This window comes from Amblyraja radiata, chromosome 3 (assembly GCF_010909765.2).
Source record: "Amblyraja radiata isolate CabotCenter1 chromosome 3, sAmbRad1.1.pri, whole genome shotgun sequence".
Lineage (NCBI taxonomy): Eukaryota > Metazoa > Chordata > Chondrichthyes > Rajiformes > Rajidae > Amblyraja > Amblyraja radiata.
Genome location: NC_045958.1, coordinates 89,679,043 through 89,698,113, shown reverse-complemented (window position 1 = coordinate 89,698,113; position 19,071 = coordinate 89,679,043). Strand labels below are relative to the sequence as shown.

Here is a 19,071-nt window from a genome sequence, read left to right as displayed (position 1 = left end):
GTCAAACGGGAGGGAGCAGGAGAGATTCACACAGTGTATAATCCATAGCACCTAGTGTACAATTTCATAATATATACTAAATAACTGGGCTGACACACCTTGGCTGGGAACCTGGGGCCCACCAAAATTGTTCCCAATTGGGCCCCGCACATCCTAAGGCCGGCCCTGCGTACAGTGCATGTTCTCCCTGTGACCACATAGGTTTTCTCCGGGTGCTCCGGTTTCCTCCCACATTCCAAAGACGTGCAAGTTTGTAGGTTAATTGGCTTCTGTAAAATTGTCCCTAGTGTGTATGATAGAACTAGTGCACGGGGTGATCACTGGTTGGTGTGAACTCGGTGGGCCAAAGAGCCTGTTTCCACACTATTTCTAAACTATAGAATTAGATCATAAATAATCATTTATCTCCTGGGTAGACGTTTAGTAATGAAGGGACAGTGAAAGACACGACTGAATTTCATGAAAATTCCCCCAAAACCTCCAGATATTAAGCAGGTCAGGTAGCATCTGAAGAGAGAGAGAGAGAGAGTAAATGTTACAAGTTGAGGACCTTTCTATTCTGACCTGATCCATCCAAAGCTGCCACCCGCCTGCTAAATGTTTCCAGTATTTTTGACTTGGTTTTTATAACATCATGCATTTATTTAATTTACATCAGACTTTAGCAATATAGAATGGAATCTGTACACTATCCAACACACTAGGGACAATTTGTAATTTTACAGAAGCCAATTAACCTACAAATCTGTACATCTTTGGAGTACAATCTTTCTTCATAGGATCTTGCCTTGAAAACTCCCTATGCTTTGAAACACTAATTGGCTACCATCTGCCCACAAAGGACAGAGGAGGTCTTTTACGTGGTATCCAATGGTGCAGAGATTCGGCGGGAGGAAACCGGAGCACACAGTGAAAACCCACACGGTCTCGGGGAGAAAGTACAAACTCCGTACAGACAGCTCCCGTAGTCAGGATCGAACCCGGGTATTCGGTGCAATAAGGCCAACCTTTGATCACAGATTAACACTCGTTCTATGTTATCTCACATAAGACCTTAGAGATACAGTGTGTAAATAGTCCCTTCGGCCCATCGAGAATGCACCGACCAGCGATCACCCCATACCCTAACACTATATCCTACACACTGGGGACCATTTAAAATGTTTTATGTTCTTGGAGTGTGGGAGGAAACCAGAGCATCCGAAGAAAACCCACACAGAGAACGTACAAACCCCATACAGACAGCCCCTATAGTCAGCTTTGAACCCGGTTCTCTGTCACTATAAGATAGCAGCTCTACTGTTGCGCCACCGCGCCGCCCTTTCACTTTCTCCAACTACATTAGGGGATTTTTTTTTTTACAAAGACCAAGTAACCTACAAACCTGCATGTCTTTGTGTTGCGGGAGGAAACCCATGCGGTCATAGGGAGAACGTGCAAACTCCACACAGCCAGCACGAGGTCAGTAACGAACCCGGCCACTGGGGCTATGAGGCAGCAACTCTACCAGCTGCGCCAATGTGCCACCCAGATAACTCTAGATTCTCCCAAGAGGAAAAATATTCTCCTGACCTCTACCCCGTCAAACTCCTCAGAATCAAGTTTCATAAAATTAATCTCTCATTCTGCTAAATTCCAACCTGCTCAAGCTCTATACTCCGAGTGTGAGCTGACCAATGGTTGGTACCACTGTAACATGACATCCCAACTCTTGAATTCAATGAAACAAGGAACTGCAGATGCTGGTTAGTACACAAAAGGACACAGACTGCTGGAGTAACTCAGCGGATCAGGCACCATCTCTGGAGAAGGTAGACAAAAATGCTGGGGAAACTCAGCGGATGAGGTAGCACCGAAGGGTCTCGACCCGAAACGTCACCTATTTCCTTCGTTCCATAGATGCTGCCTCACTCGCTGAGTTTCTCCAGCATTTTCAGCATCTACCTTCTCCAGCATCTACCTTCGATTTTCCAGCATCTGCAGTTCCTTCTTAAACATCTCTGGAGAACATCGATTGGTGACGTTTCGGGTCGAGACTCTTCTTAAGGCTTGAACAATACCTTGGCTGGAGAAGTTAAAGTAGCCTTTTTACTGAATAATGAAAGAGATAAAATCAATACAGGAAAGTCCCAAGGAAACTCCCAACAACAATTTACTGTTTTAACGGAGAATTTAATACAATATAATATATAATCAGACTTTCACAGTAACCATAATTAAGCTCACCTTAAGAATGTGAAATTCTATTACACCAAATATAAATTAAAAAATACCATTGAGGATCAGTATTAAATACAATTCTAGGCAACATTGCAGGTTAACAAAGATGAAGCATTCTTTGTTAACCAAAAGCAGGGCGACAGGTAATAACTGGGCACAGGCACCACCCCGAAAGGATCTTTCCTTCAAACTTTCTGCTTTATCTGGTACGTGTAAAGTGGCTGGAGGAAATTCCTCTTGGGGGCCAAGACCCCACATTTGCTGTGTAAAAGCAAAAATTGCCAGCGATTAACCAAAGGACATTCTTTACCCAAAGAGTGGCGAGAGTTGTGGAACTTACAACGTGGGAAGCCGTTGAGGGAAATACCAGAAAACACCCCTAAAGAAGAAGCCACACCATTACAAAAAATGAATAGTTCATGTCAATATTACTGGGGTAATGACCTGTTTTGGTTCTGTACACTCTAGTTAAGATCTATAACCATGTGAACGGGAAGGGGGGGGGGGGGGGGAGGCTAATTGTTTCCAGGGAAGACATCCAAACCTCATTTGGCAGTGATTTTTACCCTGAAAAAAACCTAGTCAATCTGTCTTCATCCTTTGTACCTGGTGATTTGCCTGCTCTCTACCTCTGGAACTTCACATTTATTATTTCCAGCACAGGCATCTCGCGTTTCACGTGCGTTTGATGCATGCATTTTTGAAATGTCGCGCTTGCTCATTCAATACCTAAGCTTAATTTATGGGCTTCTATTTTCGAATAACACGCTCAAATTTACTGCTAGCAGCGTGGTTGTGTATGTGTTTAATTCGCTCGTCTTTGTATTCTGCGTGGTTTTTCAAGCACATAACCCCTGGGTAAAACGCAAGGTGCCTGTATTTGCAATATTACTTCAGTTATTTAACACGTTGAACTGAACACTTGCTCTAAATGCTTGGACTTTAGCTGCATAAGCTGTCCGAGATATCTTTTAACTGCAGATGCTCTCTGAGATGTTGAATTCTGCTATGATGTTGTTACTTGTAGATTTTTTAAATGACTTTTAATTATTCTACTGCCCATTCTGATTTTGATATCTTGGGCATATTTCCTAAATTACGGGTTTGAGGATGTACAAAGACTGCAAGGAAGCAATTAACTGATAATGCTTAATCGCTTTCAAGTGGTTCACACTGAGTACTTTTACTCAAGCGAGCTTGAGGTCCATTGAAACGTCTCACAGGGTTTTAGTCCCTAACCAGCAACTTGACAGAATAAAAGGAACACAAAACCTTGTCCATTCTGTGCAAAAACGCTGGATCACCTTTATAACAGTGAGAAATTTAGTGCAATCTTCAAGTCATTTAAAACAGAAAGCAACATCTGTTTTACAAAAGTTTATATATTAGTCCAAACTTTCTTTAAAATAACCACAGGTAATATCGTGTGAAGTATACAAATTATGTATGAATTATGCCAGTTTTACTGTGGTTTCATTTAGTTAATTTAGTTAATATACATTATTCTGTAAACTTTTCTCTATGAACGCTCTATGAATAATGATGCAAATTCAAAGTGCAACAAACAAACGGATGAATAGTCAGTCACAAGATGTGACCACCTGATGCCACCAGTAAGAAGAGAAAATCACCTGAATATGGAATGCACAATAGTTCACTGAAATAAAACCACATGCAAGGTTCCAGTTAGAAAAATTACAATGATTGTGCGGAAAATATTAAACGTTCAGATGAGATACACAAGCAATTATCTGTGTTGTACTGTATCTGCAATATTGTTGACTACGCAAACACAATCCAGAGATTACTGGTAAATCTTGTGGTAAAAGGAAGAGGGGCGGAATCGATGCACATAAAAGCTTGTTATCCTGCAGTAATAGATCCTCATAGCTTCATTAAAAGGTTATTAAATTAAAGTAAAATGCAGGACGGATAAAAGGTTCCACATATTGCCAAGGCCCCAGTCCAACTCAGGAAAGTACTTTCTTTAAACACTTTGGATTTTGATGCAGGCCTCTCAGATCTTGTGGTTGTTCCAACCCAGTATGCTGCAGGCAGGGACATTTCACTTGGTGTTTGCTTCAACTTGATTCGCTTCACCTCAACTGTCTACTTCGGTGGCCGAGACTTCCACACAAAGTCAGGTCCCCGTTTTTCTTCAACTTTCCGGGGTGGGAAAAGTGGTCAAGCATTCAGGGAATTGAGCACAGCTCATTTTAAATTAAGCATCCTGCTTCCTTCCCCCTACCCCTCTCTCCCCCCCTCCCTCACCCCCCCCCCCCCCCCTCCCCCCAACCCTGGCAACAAGACACCAGTGTCGATATCTCTGAAATGGACTGTATTCTATGTGAAGACGTAGGATGTTTGTTTCGGTTCAACCCAGGAGTCGTCAAGAACTAATGACTGAGTATAGTGGTTTAAACATGGCAGGAGGACCATTAACATCTGATTTTGTTTTCCAACATTGTTGTCTTATCTGTTAATAGCATACCTCAACAACAACAAAAGTCTTAAAAGTGGACATTTCTCGGCATAGTTTTACTTGTATAGCGGGCTTGTAGTATCAGGTTTAATACTGACTTGGGCCTCTGCTGATAAAACTCCCACTCCAAAGCAGACCAGTGCTAACTGAAAACTGCAGTAAGATGTGTTGCCTTCCCTCTCTGTGGTGCCGTTGAGCTGGAATCTTTGGAGCGGTCAGATCTCTGTGCTCTTTAACAGGTGGACTTCCTCCTCACTCTCCTCGCGATCCTCCAACACGGTGTTCAGTTGAACATGATCGACTCTGGGTCTTGATCTGCCATTTGAGCCATATGACGAAGGATGTCCTTCTTTGTTATGATGCCAAGGAGACGCCTGGGGAAGGAGAAAGGGAAAACAACGGATCGGATTCAATGAAAGGGCGATAACCGCGTTAAGAAGCAGCAGATGAGGGGAAGAAAAAGCAGGTGGAAAGAAACGACAGAGAACGTTCATGCCATTCCCACTTGCGATGATCAATATCAGCGTGGGACTGGCACGCTAATAGTGCCACCCTAAATGGTACTCCAAATGGTAATGGCTGGAACGTGTACACCCCCAAGAAACAATATTTAAGATTTGTTTTGTTAATTTCATTGATCAAAAAAAAAGTACAGAGTGTGACATTAGCGATAGGATTTGACAAAATTATTCGGAAGAAAGCAGAAAGTAAAATCGGATAGTCACCGTTCTCACTGATCCGGTTAGTATAATAACGGCAGCAGGATGCATGAAACGTGAACTATGAACAAATTAGCAGGAAGCATCTTTGCCTTTGGGTCAGCTGGGGATTGGGAATGGGAAAGGTGGGTTGGTGGAGATGTGAGGGAGAGGTGGAGGATGGAATACACTGATCATTTCCAAAACTAAACAACTTGGGAATATTCAGCATGGGGATCTCGCAGCAGCCTAAACCTGAGGGGATGAAGCAATGTTTGATACATACCAATTCCACTGATAAACACCAAACATATTGGAAGGTGATGTCTATGATCTCTTAACACTGTAGCAATGTTGACCATGAGCTATAAAGCACAAAGCAAAACGTGCATCCGACTATCGTTGTAAAAACAAAAGGCAAATCCATAAAAGGCAATTACTTAAAATATAATTTAAAAATCAGTTCAAATGAAAAAAAAAAGATGGAATCTAATTTTCTGCAAAAATCATTTTGTGTGCAATTTATAAAATTACATGCTCAGATTTACAACAAAATGTTTTTTTTAATGGTGTCTTACGCGCACACACACACACACACACACCAATAGCATTACATTTTGACTTGTATTACCACCAGAAGAGATCGCTGGGCTGAAGGACTTTTCATTTGTATTAGAGGAAACAATGAATGGATACCATGATATAAAGACCTAGAAAGCGGGGTAATGACTTTCAACATAACAGAGAGGGCTCCTGTTGATGCGACTGCCATTATTTTTGAGACTGGGGCCGGTTCCAGCTCTCTGAATATTTCACTTATGAATGAGGATCAGCTATTGATCCCGGGGAAAGTTTCTGTAGGGAATAAAATAAACCTGTTCCCCTAAAGAGCAAAAATAAATTTGTGGACATAGAACCCGTGGGACTGTGTTTAGTTTAGACATTACTTTAGTTTGGAGATACAGCATGGGAACAGAACCATCGGCCCACCGAGTCCGCCCCGACCAGCGTACACTAACACTATCATACACACTTAGGGACAATTTCCAATTTCACCCTACAAACCTCCACATCTTTGGAATGTGGGAGCAAACCAGAGCTCCCGGAGAAAACCCACGCGGTCACGGGGAGAACATACAAAGTCCATACAGACAGCACCCGTGGTCAAGTTTGAACCCGGGTCTCTGACACTAAGGCAGCAACTCTACCGCTGCACCACCGTGCTGCCCCTTGTTTGCCCATTTTTGTTTATAAAATTATGAGAGGCATAGCGGGGTATTCCCCATAGATAGGTAGCCAGTCAGAACCTTTCTCCCAGGGTGGAAACGTCCAACACTGGAGGGCATAGCAATAAGGTGAGAGGGGAAAAGTTTAATGAGATGTGCGTGGTCGTTTTTTGCACCTGGTGTGGAGGGGGACTGGAATGCCATGGGAGGTGGTGGACAGACACAATAATGGCGTTTAAGTCTTTTATGTGCATGGAATAGAGGAATATGGATTATGTACAGGCCGATGAGATCAGTTTAACTTGGAATCATGTTCGACACAAACATAGTGTGCCGAAGGGCATGTTCCAGGTCGGTACTGGTCTATGTTCTGTCAATAGATTGCCTAAGTGCAGGGAACAAGGATTTTGTTGTGATCTCTGGTCTGGATTGTGCATAAGCAATGTAAAAAATGCAGAGCCAGGCCCTTATATAAACATCTCCAAGGAATATAGTCCAAGCCTGCCCAACACCTCCCAATAACTCAGGCCCTCAAGTCCTGGTAAAATCCTTGTAAATCCTCGTAAATCATTTCTGCACTCTTTCCAGCTGAACAACATCTTCCCTATAGCAATTCCCCATGACTCGGGAACAGAGCCACCTTCTGCATCTGCATCAGCACAGACTGCCAGAGATGAAGAAGGCAGCCTGTTGGGACGGACTAAAAATAGACAAGAGGGATATCAGTGACAAGACAATAAATGACAATGGGCGATTCTAAATTATTTGACGCCGCACGTTACGAGTACGTCCAAACTGGTGGTCCGACATCTCCTTTAATCTGGACAAAATGACATGAGCATAACTTGAAATCCTCTCCGGAAGTCCCACCGAAAATGTGGTGCCTAGACCAGGTGGGGCGACTGGTCACAACCTCATCGGGACTTCCGCGACCGATCAGCCGGGGCTCTGGAACTCCGGCCCGGCTGGAGCCGGTAGATCCGTTCCCACGGCCAACCTCCATGGCCGACTTTGTAGGCCGGTATCTCGGCTCCTCTGCAGCCCAGATGGACCGTTCCAGTACCATTGGACTCCTCTTAGAAGCCATGACCTCTGTCGGTCCAACGAAACTGATAATCCAGAAAGGCTCTGGAACCAAGGCTGCCTGAAAATCGGATGGACCTGTACTGTGCCTGTAAATTAATTTTCTTAGGTCAGCAGTCCACACTAAGTTTCAACATTTACCTGTCAGTGAATAACAAGTTGAAACATATGCATGCACATGGTGGCTGAAAAGATAACAGAGGTCACACTGCAGATAAAAAAGAGCCACAGATGCTGCATCTGGTTGTTCACTTTCCTTTATACTGAGCTCGGGTCTGGCTGACTGGACAATGAATAGAAAGTTAGAGGACTGATGGTCTTCAGACACTTAAAGCCTCTGGCAGGAATAGAAAGAGCACAGTTCTCAGTGATAATAAAATACATCACCGATGTCTGGTGTATTTAATCCAGTCTTAATTAAAGAAAAATGAGATGAAGACTTCTTCACAGCTAGAGGTTAGACAAGCTTGTATGGTTCTTACTTAAGTAGTCAATAAGATATGTGATCTCAGCTGTTCCCAAATATAAAAACAATTTTGAGTAGTTTTTCAATGTTATTCATATCACAGTTTCATGCTTCCTCGCACAGCAGTTTTTAAAAATAGTGTATTCCTCTATTTAGCAGATCTGCCATGACTAGTCACCAAAGGTTCGACGTGTTGTTTTAGTTGCTCGAGGTGTTCTAATATGTTCTTCTTTGTGATGATCCCCAAGATATTCCTGAAACAAACCATGTTTTGCTAATGACTGCGTGTTGCGATAAAATGAAGCAAATTAAGTTTGTACAACCGGAAAACAGGCTGTAGAAACTAATTAAAAGTAAAATGCATGACAAAATGCAGCAACTAAAATGCATAAAAGCTAAAAATAATAATAACATGCCTCCCTCATTTCGGTTAAAGCTTCAGAATCAAGCATAAAGCAACCCTTCCTCCCCCCTCCCCCCCCACCTCGCAACTCAATAAAAATGAATGATTATATTTCATTCATGGCATTGATTATGATGATTACAAGCACCTCAAAGGATAGGTTTGCATTATTAGCAGTAGATCAGGTGCATATTATTGTCTACAAGTCTTGGCCTCGTAATCCATGGAGCCATCAGCTAGAGTCTGCTGAGTTTCACTGTGAAAATTGTCATCAGTGTCTAACAGACTTAACACTTCAGGTTAAACAAAGTGAAGAAACGAATTCCATGCTAGTTCACAAAGCATTGTGTTGATTATATATACTTCATGCAATTCCAAGCCATTTTCACTTTGAGTGCTTAACAGGCCTTGTGGCGTAACATGCAGATGGGTGAAGCAAATATATGGAAGGATGTTCACAGATCAGTTTTTCAAAAAGCTGAATGGAGAGAGAAGTGCACATTACCTCCTGAAGTTAGAGTTTTCATTATTCAAACTTATTATTAAGACTGTTTCTAAATGTTATTCAGCACAATGTTCCTTTTTCCCCTCAAAATATTTTGGTAAATCAAATGCATTGTTGGTTCGTCAAGGTTGAATAAGGTGGGGAACAAAGTGGCTGAAAACTGAAGCTGAGCTGTGAAAAAGGAAATGGAAACCTGCACTGGCTAACCAAAAGTGACATCATGTTGCACAGATCTGCGAAAAACAGCATGAACTGGAATTAGAAAGCCTAAAACAAAAAGCCAAAGCAGTATTGTGTGCTACAACGTTGTTTTGGACAGCACAGTGGGCAGCTGTAGAGTTGCTGTTTCAGAGGGGCCAAAGTCCCGAGTTCAACCATGACCTCAGATGCTGTGTGTATGGAGCTTGTACGTTCTCCCTGTGACCGTATGGGTTTTCTCTGTGTGCTCCAGTTTCCTCCCACGCACCAAAGAAGTTCAGGTTTGTAGATTAATTGGCTTCTGTAAAGTGTAAAAAAAAACGTCCCTATTGTGTAAGACAGCGATAGTATACAGGTGATCGCTGGTCTGTGCGGACTTAGTGGGCCGAAGGGCCTGCTTCCACGTTGTATTTCTAACATATAAAGTCTAAACATTTGCATTTTCACACCACAGCACGCTGATGCGTACAGTACGGGGAAACGGTGAGTAGGCATCAGATCCTGGGATAATGGCAGGCACGTGCAGGAAACAATGCTGCCATGGAAGTGGGGTGGGGAGAGAGAAAATTATCTGGGTTACTCTTGGACCTCGCTTGTCTAATGACTGCAACTACTTCTCGTCATTGTCCTGGCTAACACATCAGCAAAGATGGCAGAAGGATGAAGAAAAAGCACAATTAAGCCAGTGATATACAGTAAACACCCATTATAATGGACTTTAGGGGTGGGGTGGAGAATGGTATCCGTTATTGCCGATTGTTCGATTACCAAGTAATATGATATAATTGTAAAAGTAGTGGGAACAAAGAGCTGCAGATGCTGGTTACAAAGTGCTGGAGTAACTCAGCAGGTCAGGCAGCACCTCTGGAGAACATGGATAGGTTATTTTCTGGGTCAGGACCCTTCTTCAGACTCTCAGCGTGGTATTGGGGCTAGAATCAGGTGCGCTGGCGGCGGGAGGGAGAGGCGATGATCGGCAGTATTGGTCGCGGCCGATGGGCGCCCGTAGTGCTGGTAAGGGGCGGTGACAGGCATGGCCTGGGAGTGGCTGGGGAAGGTGTGTAGGACGGCGGTGTACGTCCGGCCTGGAACCGGCCATGTGCGGCTTTGTGGGGTGGCGATGGCAGCCAGCCTGCAAGCGTCCAGGGACGGCGGTGCGGGCTGGGGGTGGACGCGGCAGCCTGTCCTGGCCATGAAGATCAGTAGGCCTGTCCGTTATAACTGAAATCTGTTATAAAGCAGTCCGAATTAACGAGGGTTTACTGTATACTAAAAGATATGGTCAATTTTTTTTAATTCACCAGATCAAGGCCCGCAGCAACTGCTCCCTGGAAGAATAACCCCCACTTTAATAGGAGATTAAAGCAGCTCCTGCATCCTTTAATGGGAACAATAGCTCACCTCCCATTAAAGAAAGCAAGTTATTGTTGAGAAATTGTCGAGATATTTTGGAAGAAATACTTTCGAAAAACACGATTGGTTTTCCTGAAACACTGCAATTTGCCATTGCTGTGTATTGCCTCCACATTACCACCCAGAGTTTCCTCCACCATCCTGATTGACTGATTAAATCAAAATATATCTCTGCGCCTCCAACACACTTCATTAAAATTTTACAATTCCTACAATTCAGGGATCTATCAACGAGAGTCGCTGCCTCAGAATGGCAGTCAGCATCATCAGAGCCCCACACCACACTGTCCACACTCTCATTTTACTCCTGCCATCGAGCAGAAGGTATAGGCACCTGAAAACTGTAACGGCCAGGTTCAGGAGCAGCTTCTTCTCTACAACCAACAGGCTATTGATCACTAAAACTTCCAAATAATCCCTGAACTATATAGACTTGGGGACATTATTTTTTTGCACTATTTATTTGTCTGTGTATGTGTATATTATATATATATAATATATATAAATTTATATATATATATATATATAAACTTTTTTTGTTGTTTATTATGGGTTTTATAGAGAAATATGTTTACATATCTGTTTTGCTACTGCTAGTATTTAATTGTTCTTATTCGAGACATGACAATAAAATACTCTTGACTATTGAGTACCAACACCAAATCGACTGCAGTGGTTGAAGAAGGCAGTCTAGCACTATTGCTGTCCATGCCGGTGCTCCAGTGAGAACAATCTCACCCTATGTCCAATGTAAAAATTCCCAATGCCTCAGCAATTGTGCAGTGTGAAATACAGGTACCTGTACAGGGAAATTAATTATTTCACTGTTCAGCTACTGTCATCAGAGGATATATACCTGAGCCAGCAGAGGGCGCTCACATCAAGTGACCACAAAAATGAACACTATCAATTGGACACTGCCAAAAAGCAAACCATGTTCTATTTCATTTTTACAACCAGCAATTTTCAGTGTGCCTTGTAAAAAACTAGTGATATCTGGAGGCTGATATTCCTGTCCTCAGTGCAAAGATCGACATGGGTGAAAGATTTCTACTTTATTTCACATCGAGTTGCGATGTCATGTTGCAGTTGTATAAGACGTTGATGAGGCCACATTTAGAGTGTTGTGTTCAGTTTTGGGCACCATGTTATAGGAAGTTTGTTGTCAAGCTGGAAAGGGTGCAGAGAGGATTTATGAGGATGTTGCCAGGACTCAAGGGTCGGAGCTATAGGGAGAAGTTGAGCAGGCTAGGACTATTCCTTGGAATGCAGGATGATGTGGGGTGATGTTATTAGAGATGCACAAAATCATGAGAGGAATAGATTAGGTAAACGCACAGAGTCACTTGCCCAGAGTACAGGAGTCGAGAACCAGAGGACATAGGTTCAAGGTAAGGGGGGAAAGATTTAATAGGAACCTGAGGGGTAACTTTTTAAAGAGTGGGGGGGGGGGGGTGTATGAAACAAGCTGCCGTAGAAGATAGGTTGAGGCTGGTACTATCGCAACGTTTTGACAGGTACATGGATAGGACAGGTTTAGAGGGACATGAGCGTAATGCAGGCAGGTGGGACCAGTGTAGATGGGACATGTTGGCCAGTGTGGACAAGATTGGCTGAAGGGTCTGTTTCCACACTGAATAAATTCAGCTACAGTGTGTTGGGAGTGTCACCTACTGACCTTTTAAGCATTTTTGCAACAGCCGAAATTAAGAAGTAAGGCAGACACTCCCAGCTGGAGGTAGAATGTAGAAACAAAGGGTTGGTAGCCGACTAAAAATCAAGGTCTATTTGCTCCTGTCCCGGTGATAAATAAATCCATGAAAAGAAGCAAATGAATAATAAAGGGAAGCACTGACAAGTGCATACATGTATGAATCATTTATGACACACAAGAAACATAATCTGGAAGAGGCCATTTTTCTCCCTCAGTAAAATGTGGGTAGATCTTTTACCTCAGCGCCACTTTCTTGGATTAACCCCATAATGTTGATTCTCTTAAAGTATGCTAAAATCCAATTTTGGATTTCAGGGTGTTATGGCCATCTTGAGTCGAGCATTTCTAAGATTCATTACCCTCTGGGTGAAGATGTTTCTTCGCAACCCAGTCCTCAATAACAAGGGGTTTACAGGAGGTGGCTTCAGGGACTTTCAAGCCCATGAGGTGAAGTGTTCCAAAACTCACTTAATTCTGGGAGGGTACCAGCATTATGGAAAAAATTAAATGTGATACCCTTGTTCAAGAAGGGAGAGAGGCATAAAGCGGGAAACTATAGGCCATTTAGTTTAATATTCGAGAATATTATGCTGTCTATGATCAAGGAATAAATAATTCTTTAGAAAGTTATTTAAATACAATTTTATGAAATAAATCATGTTTGACATATTTGGTGGGATTCTTAGAGATAAAACAATCAGGGTCAAAGTTCTGGGAAGCCTATCAGATGCAGTTTACTTGCACTTTCAGAAGGCATTTGATAAGGTGCCAATTAAATGTGAATGCACACGATAGCTCATGTAAACCTTGTAAATTGAGGCATGTGCTAGAATTGGGGGCACCGTGAAACTGGCACAGAGAGGCTTGATGCAGTCAGCCAAGATCATATTGAATGGGAGGACATACTTGACGAACCATGTGGCCCACTTCAACTCCAGGAAGCTTTCTCCTGCTCCTGTTTTCTTGGCCCTATTCTTGTGTTGCATTCTACAGGTGATAATGCAGGACAAGTGGAGGATGGAGTGAATATTTACGGTAACAATCATCCAGGCTGTTCTGTTTTGGAGGATGTCAAGTTTCTAGAATGCTATCATAACTATATGCATCAAGGAAATTTGAAAATATTCTAGCAACTACTGAAAAAAACAGAAAATGCTGGAAACAGCAGGTCAGGCATCAGCTGTGGAAAGAGAAACAGAGTTAACATTTCAGGTCCAAGACCTTTTATTCAGAACTGGGAAAGAGAGAAGAAACATTTAGACTATCCACCCCTGAATCATGCATTATAGATAATAAGGTAAAATACAGGGAATCAGGACCAGAATATTCATGAGTCTAAATCTTGAAACCCATCCTCACACCTTATGGATACGATTTAATCACACAGAATAAAGCAGGTTTGAGAAAAAAAACACCTTTCCGAGGAACTTGAGAAGAATGATAATATTCTGGCCTTCAGGTCAGAATAATATGACTTGAGACGAGATTAACAAGAAGAGATTAACAACCTGATGGTAAAATGGAGAATAATGAATAAAGAACAGGACAAAGCAGAGTGTGTGCACTTCTTACTCTGACAGGGAATTTGAGATTTAATTCCACTCCCTATTTCATTCTAAAATGGATCTGCTCAAATGTACAAAATACTATTGACCTTTGAAACTTTTCAAAGGTGTTGACATTTTCAATTTGATTTGTATGGGCAGAGATTAATGTTGTTGTGTAAGGAGTTGATAAGAGCTATTTATTAGGCATGGCAATCTCCACCGACTGTAGAACCTTGGATGCAGCCAAAGCCTGAATTCACTTTACACATAAATAGAAATCTTGTGCATTCAAGATGTATTGCCCTTTAGCAATCAGGAGGGTAGCACAGCATCGCCTGGCATTGTTTGGAACTTAGCCTCTGTTACTGATCATTGACGATTTTAGCAAAAATTATAATTTGAAGAAGCGAGACTGAGTCATAGTAAGAACTATCAACCATCAAGATCTTGAACCACATGCCACAACCCTAACCACAACCCTACCCTAGCAACAGCCTACTATGGATTTAGTTTTACGCAAGGTTTTTCAGTTTGTACTGTTACGGTTACCTAGAATAACTGATATTTTATTGTGTTATTGATTATTGCAAATTTATTTGCTGTGTTATTGCGTTAATGGGCCTGTGAAGCTGCAGAAGGTAAGAATTTCATTGTTCCATTACTGATGACTATGAAAATCAAACACTCTTAACCCATGATTTCTCTTCTGGGTCATGTTGATGAGAAACAACCTTTGCTTCACGAGTGTACACCAATCCATTTGCTCCTTGCTGCCTCCTTTTGAACAAAAATTGACCTATGTCTGCCCTTTTGTGTACTAACACTAAGCAAGGTCTACTGGATTTTCATGTAGCCCACTCTCTGCAGCTCTGCACAATTATCAATGCCCAACAAAACGTAAAATGCTCAGAAATAACGAGAAAATGGTATGAGTATTTACTCCTACAGTACCACTGTTTGCTATATATTCCTGTTGTGTATATCAACGTACACTAATTTTAACCTTGCAAAAGGTTTTTAAAAATACAATAACCAATACAATAACCAACATAATGATTTAACCATATATTGTAATAATTAACTTAAAACCGAAATGGATGGGCACACTTTGTAAATTGTCTGCAGGAGGGTTTCATGAAGGGGTGGCAATTTTCCCCTGATGGATAGCCTAATTTCCATGTACGTGGAGATTGAATACATATGAAAGAGCCTTTCATCCACAATACCAAACCCTCACTGTGTTTAGAGAGTATCACGGAAAACCCATTCTTAAAGCCTCCACAAATTGAATAGATTGTTTTACATGTTTCTTTCCCTCTTGACTGCTTCTCCGCACGTGCTAAATAGCTTGAAACTTCTTCCATTTCCAGCGCATCCTCGTGTTGTTTTCTTTCAGCTAATGATTAAAACTCTGGAGGAATTACAGTGAAATTTATCCTTTAAGTCTCGGCAGTCAGAATTACTGTGGGCCAAACATTTTCCTGAGGGTGTGATTCTGAACATGACTTACCCATTGTGCGTTACAAGGCACTGCCTCAGGCCCAGCTTGCGGAAGATGTCCACTACAATCTCCATAGGCGTATGGTCTGTGACCGTGAATGGGCTCATATCAAGAATGCTTCGCAGCTTCAATGGGCGTGGGCTGTCTGCTGGAAGTGTCGGAGCGTGCTGGGTAAAGTGAACCCTGGAACTGCTGACAATGCCTTCTTGCTTTCTTCTAGAATTTTCTGAAAGGAGAGGATAAAAAAAAAATCAAATTTGAAAATCTGCTTCAATTATCAGGAACTCAGGATTCAGGGCGGTTGATTATTTCAGCACATTTGCATTGTTTAATCTTGCTTTCAATAATAACTATTACTGAAGTACGTGTGCCCCGACATTTGCAATGTGCAGTGTGCAACAATACTCATGAACTAAACAAAGTCACAAAGTGCTGGAGTAACTCAGTAGGTCAGGCAGCATCCCTGGAGAACATGATTAGTACGGGTGTCAGAGGTCATGGGGAGAATGCAGGAGAATGGGGTTGAGGGGGAAAGATAAATCAGCCATCATTGAATAGCGAAGTAGACCTGATAGACCGAATGGCCTAATTCTGTTCCTAGAACTTATGAAGAACATGGACAGGTGATGTTTCGGGTCGAAATCCGTCTTCACACTGATTGTGGTGGGGGCAAAAAGCTGGAAGAGACGTTGGCAACTACAGATGCTGATCTACACAAAAGGGTACAAAGTGCAGGAGCAACTTAGCGGGTCTGGCAGCATCTCTGGAGAACATGGATAGGTGACGTTTTAGTTCCGGACTCTTCTTCAGACTGATTGGGAAGGGGTGGGGGGTGGGAGGGATTCTCTTCCAGCTTTCTTTATTCCCCGTTTATCCCTCCTCACCTGCAATGTCTGAAGAAGGGTCCCAACCCAAAATGTCACCTTACATGTTCTCTGGGGATGCTGTCTGATCAGCTGTGTTACTCCAGAACTTTGTGTTTTTTTTCCTGTAAACCAGCATCTACAGTTTTATGTTTCTACAATAATCATAAACTTGTAGGTTGTACTGAAAATGAGAAGCTGGGACAGAGGATGCCGCCTGCTCAGCATGGGCACAGCCTGTCCTTGGAAAATTGGAGTACACAATTATATTATTTTCTCTCTCTTTCTCTTAATATTGATCCCATCTACACCTTGACAAAAAACATATGAATTCCAAAATGATGCACGAATACCCAAACTAAGAACCCTCAAAAGGACAAACTGAAATGTCACCTATTCTTTTTCTCCAGAGATGCTGCCTGACCCGCTGAGTTACTCCAGCATTTGGTGTCTATCTTCGGTATAAACCAGCATCTGCAGTTCCTTCCTACACACTGAGAACCCTTCTGATACAGTCCTCTGCTTTTCCACTAATGTTCCACCAACCTCCCAAGCCTCTGCGCTAGTGAACCCACTGCATTTTAATAAGGTGGATGTCAGAGTGGGATGGGGCAGTGGAGAGCAAATAGCAGCTGAAATGGACACTGCAGCACTTAACTCCCACTTTCAGGAAAACTACTATTTATTTTACTCCGACTATATGTTTTTTCTCTTTTGTTAATTTCTGTAAGGTGTCCTTGAGACTTTGAAAGGCGCCCGCAAATAAAATTTATTATTATTATTATTATTAACATTCTGCTTGCCTCCTGCTCTTCATCACTTGTTTCCTAAGGCTTATTTTTAAAGAAGCTCCTTTCATTTTTCTTTTTCCAATAACTTTCATGCAGTGTCAGAACACCAACACACAACATCGGTCTGTGGGTTTGATTTATTTAGATCTGCAGCCTCCCTTTAAACAGTGATCTGTAAATACTATTTATGTCTGCTTGATCTGTATATTTCAAATGTAACTTCACGGTTTTATCTCACTGGTTACTGTTTTGAAATATGCCTTTGAAATATAATTTTCAAGATATGGGAGTTGCTAGCAAAATTGAGCTGCAATGATTATTGGGCTATGATGATTAATTAACTGTGCTTTTGCCTCCTTCCTTCATGGACCACATTTTCAGATAGAAAGCGAGAGGTTTTCTGAGCAGAAAAACACTTAGCAAAGTGAGTTCACACTCCTGATTTAAAAGATCACATTCACTGTATCCAATGAGCGATTTCCGAAGATGTGGGTATTATAACAACATTTAAAAGACTTTCAGATTGGTACATGGATAGGAAAGGTTTAGACGGATATGAGCCAAACACAGGCAGATGGGACTAGTGTAGATGGGGCATCGTAATTGTAATGGCATGTTGGGCCCAAGGGCCTGTTTCCACGCTGTATGACCATGTCTTTATGCGTGTGTGAACATACACAATATACAACCCGTACTGAAGTCATTGGGCGGCATGGTGACGCAGCGGTAGAGTTGCTGCCTTGCAGCCCCAGAAACCCGGGTTCAATCCTGACTATGGGTGTCATCTGTATAGAGTTTGTACGTTCTCCCTGTGACCACGTGGGTTTTCTCCGGGTGCTCTGGTTTCCTCCCCCAGTTCAAAGACACACAGGTTTGCAGGTTAATTGACTTTGGTAAAAATTGTAAATTGTCCCTAGTGTGCAGGGTAGTGCTAGTTTACGGGGTGATTGCTGGTCGGCACAGGCTCAGTGAGTCGAAGGCCTGTGTCTGCACTGTATTTCTAAACTAAACTAAACCATACCTAATGCAATAGTTATATCCCTTCGGAGTGCAAATCCAACCAATCTTTGCGACTCTTTTGAAACAATGACAGGAAAACCATTATACGTTGATTCATTAATCGTCATTTCTAGGTCTTCTACTGTCATATCGTCCTGTGTCAGGACCGAGAGAGGTGCTTCATTGCTCCGAGGACGCATCACGTCCGCTGCCAGCGTTGTATGGGTGAACTCTTCTTTAGCGTCCAGGAATGGATACCCATTCAAGCGGATGTGCGATTCGTAAATGCCCTCTCTGCCAAACGCGTCTCCCACCCACTTGCTTGTCATCACAGCTGCCATGAGGGGAACGATGTACTCCAGCCCACCGGTTAATTCAAACACAATTACCACCAGGGAAACAGTCATCCGGGTCACACCGCCTGTAAAACAAACGGAAACAAAATTACTGCCAGAGAATGGGCAGCACGTTAGTGCAGCGGTAGAGTTGCTGCCTTATAGCGCCAGAGATCCGTGTTCAGTCCTGACTACAGGTGCTGTCTGTACGGAGTTTGTACGTTCTCCCCGTGACCGTGTGGGTTTTCTCTGGGTGCTCTGATTTCTTCCACACTCCAAAGATATACAAGTTTGTAGATTAATTGGCTTTGGCAAAGATTGTAAATTGTCCCTAGTGTGTAAGATAATCGCTGGTCCGCGCGGACTCGATGGGCCGAAGGACCTATTTCCATGCCGTATCTCTAAACTAAGAAGATGTGATAATTTTCCTGAGGGAGATTCAAGGAACTGCCAATGCTGAAATCTTGAGGGGAACAAAAGGTAATACAGAAGCTCAGGCAGCATCTGTGGGGAGAATGGACAGACAACGTTTCAGGTCAGACTTCACCAGTCTAAATAAGGGCCCTGATCCGAACGTTGTCTGTCCATTCTCTCCACAGATGCTGCTTGACCCACTAAGTTCCTCCT

At 42.5% G+C, this 19,071-nt stretch overlaps 1 protein-coding gene across 4 annotated transcripts in view; it reads right to left on the bottom strand.

Annotated features, from left to right (window-relative positions):
* Nucleotides 1-2,151: 2,151 nt before the first annotated feature.
* clcn3 (chloride voltage-gated channel 3) overlaps nt 2,152-19,071 on the bottom strand; it is an 82,986-nt gene continuing 66,066 nt past the window's right edge. The window contains exons 10-13 of one of the 4 annotated variants that reach the window (XM_033018297.1): nt 18,132-18,530; nt 15,466-15,682; nt 8,354-8,429; nt 2,152-5,076 (exon numbers count right to left, since the gene is read on the bottom strand). In XM_033018297.1, the coding sequence (XP_032874188.1) occupies nt 4,918-5,076; nt 8,354-8,429; nt 15,466-15,682; nt 18,132-18,530 (851 nt within the window). In that variant the 3' untranslated portion in view covers nt 2,152-4,917. Of the gene's footprint in view, nt 5,077-8,191; nt 8,430-15,465; nt 15,683-18,131; nt 18,531-19,071 lie in introns of all 4 variants that reach the window. The other 3 variants (XM_033018298.1, XR_004411456.1, XM_033018299.1) reach the window with 3 other exon arrangements.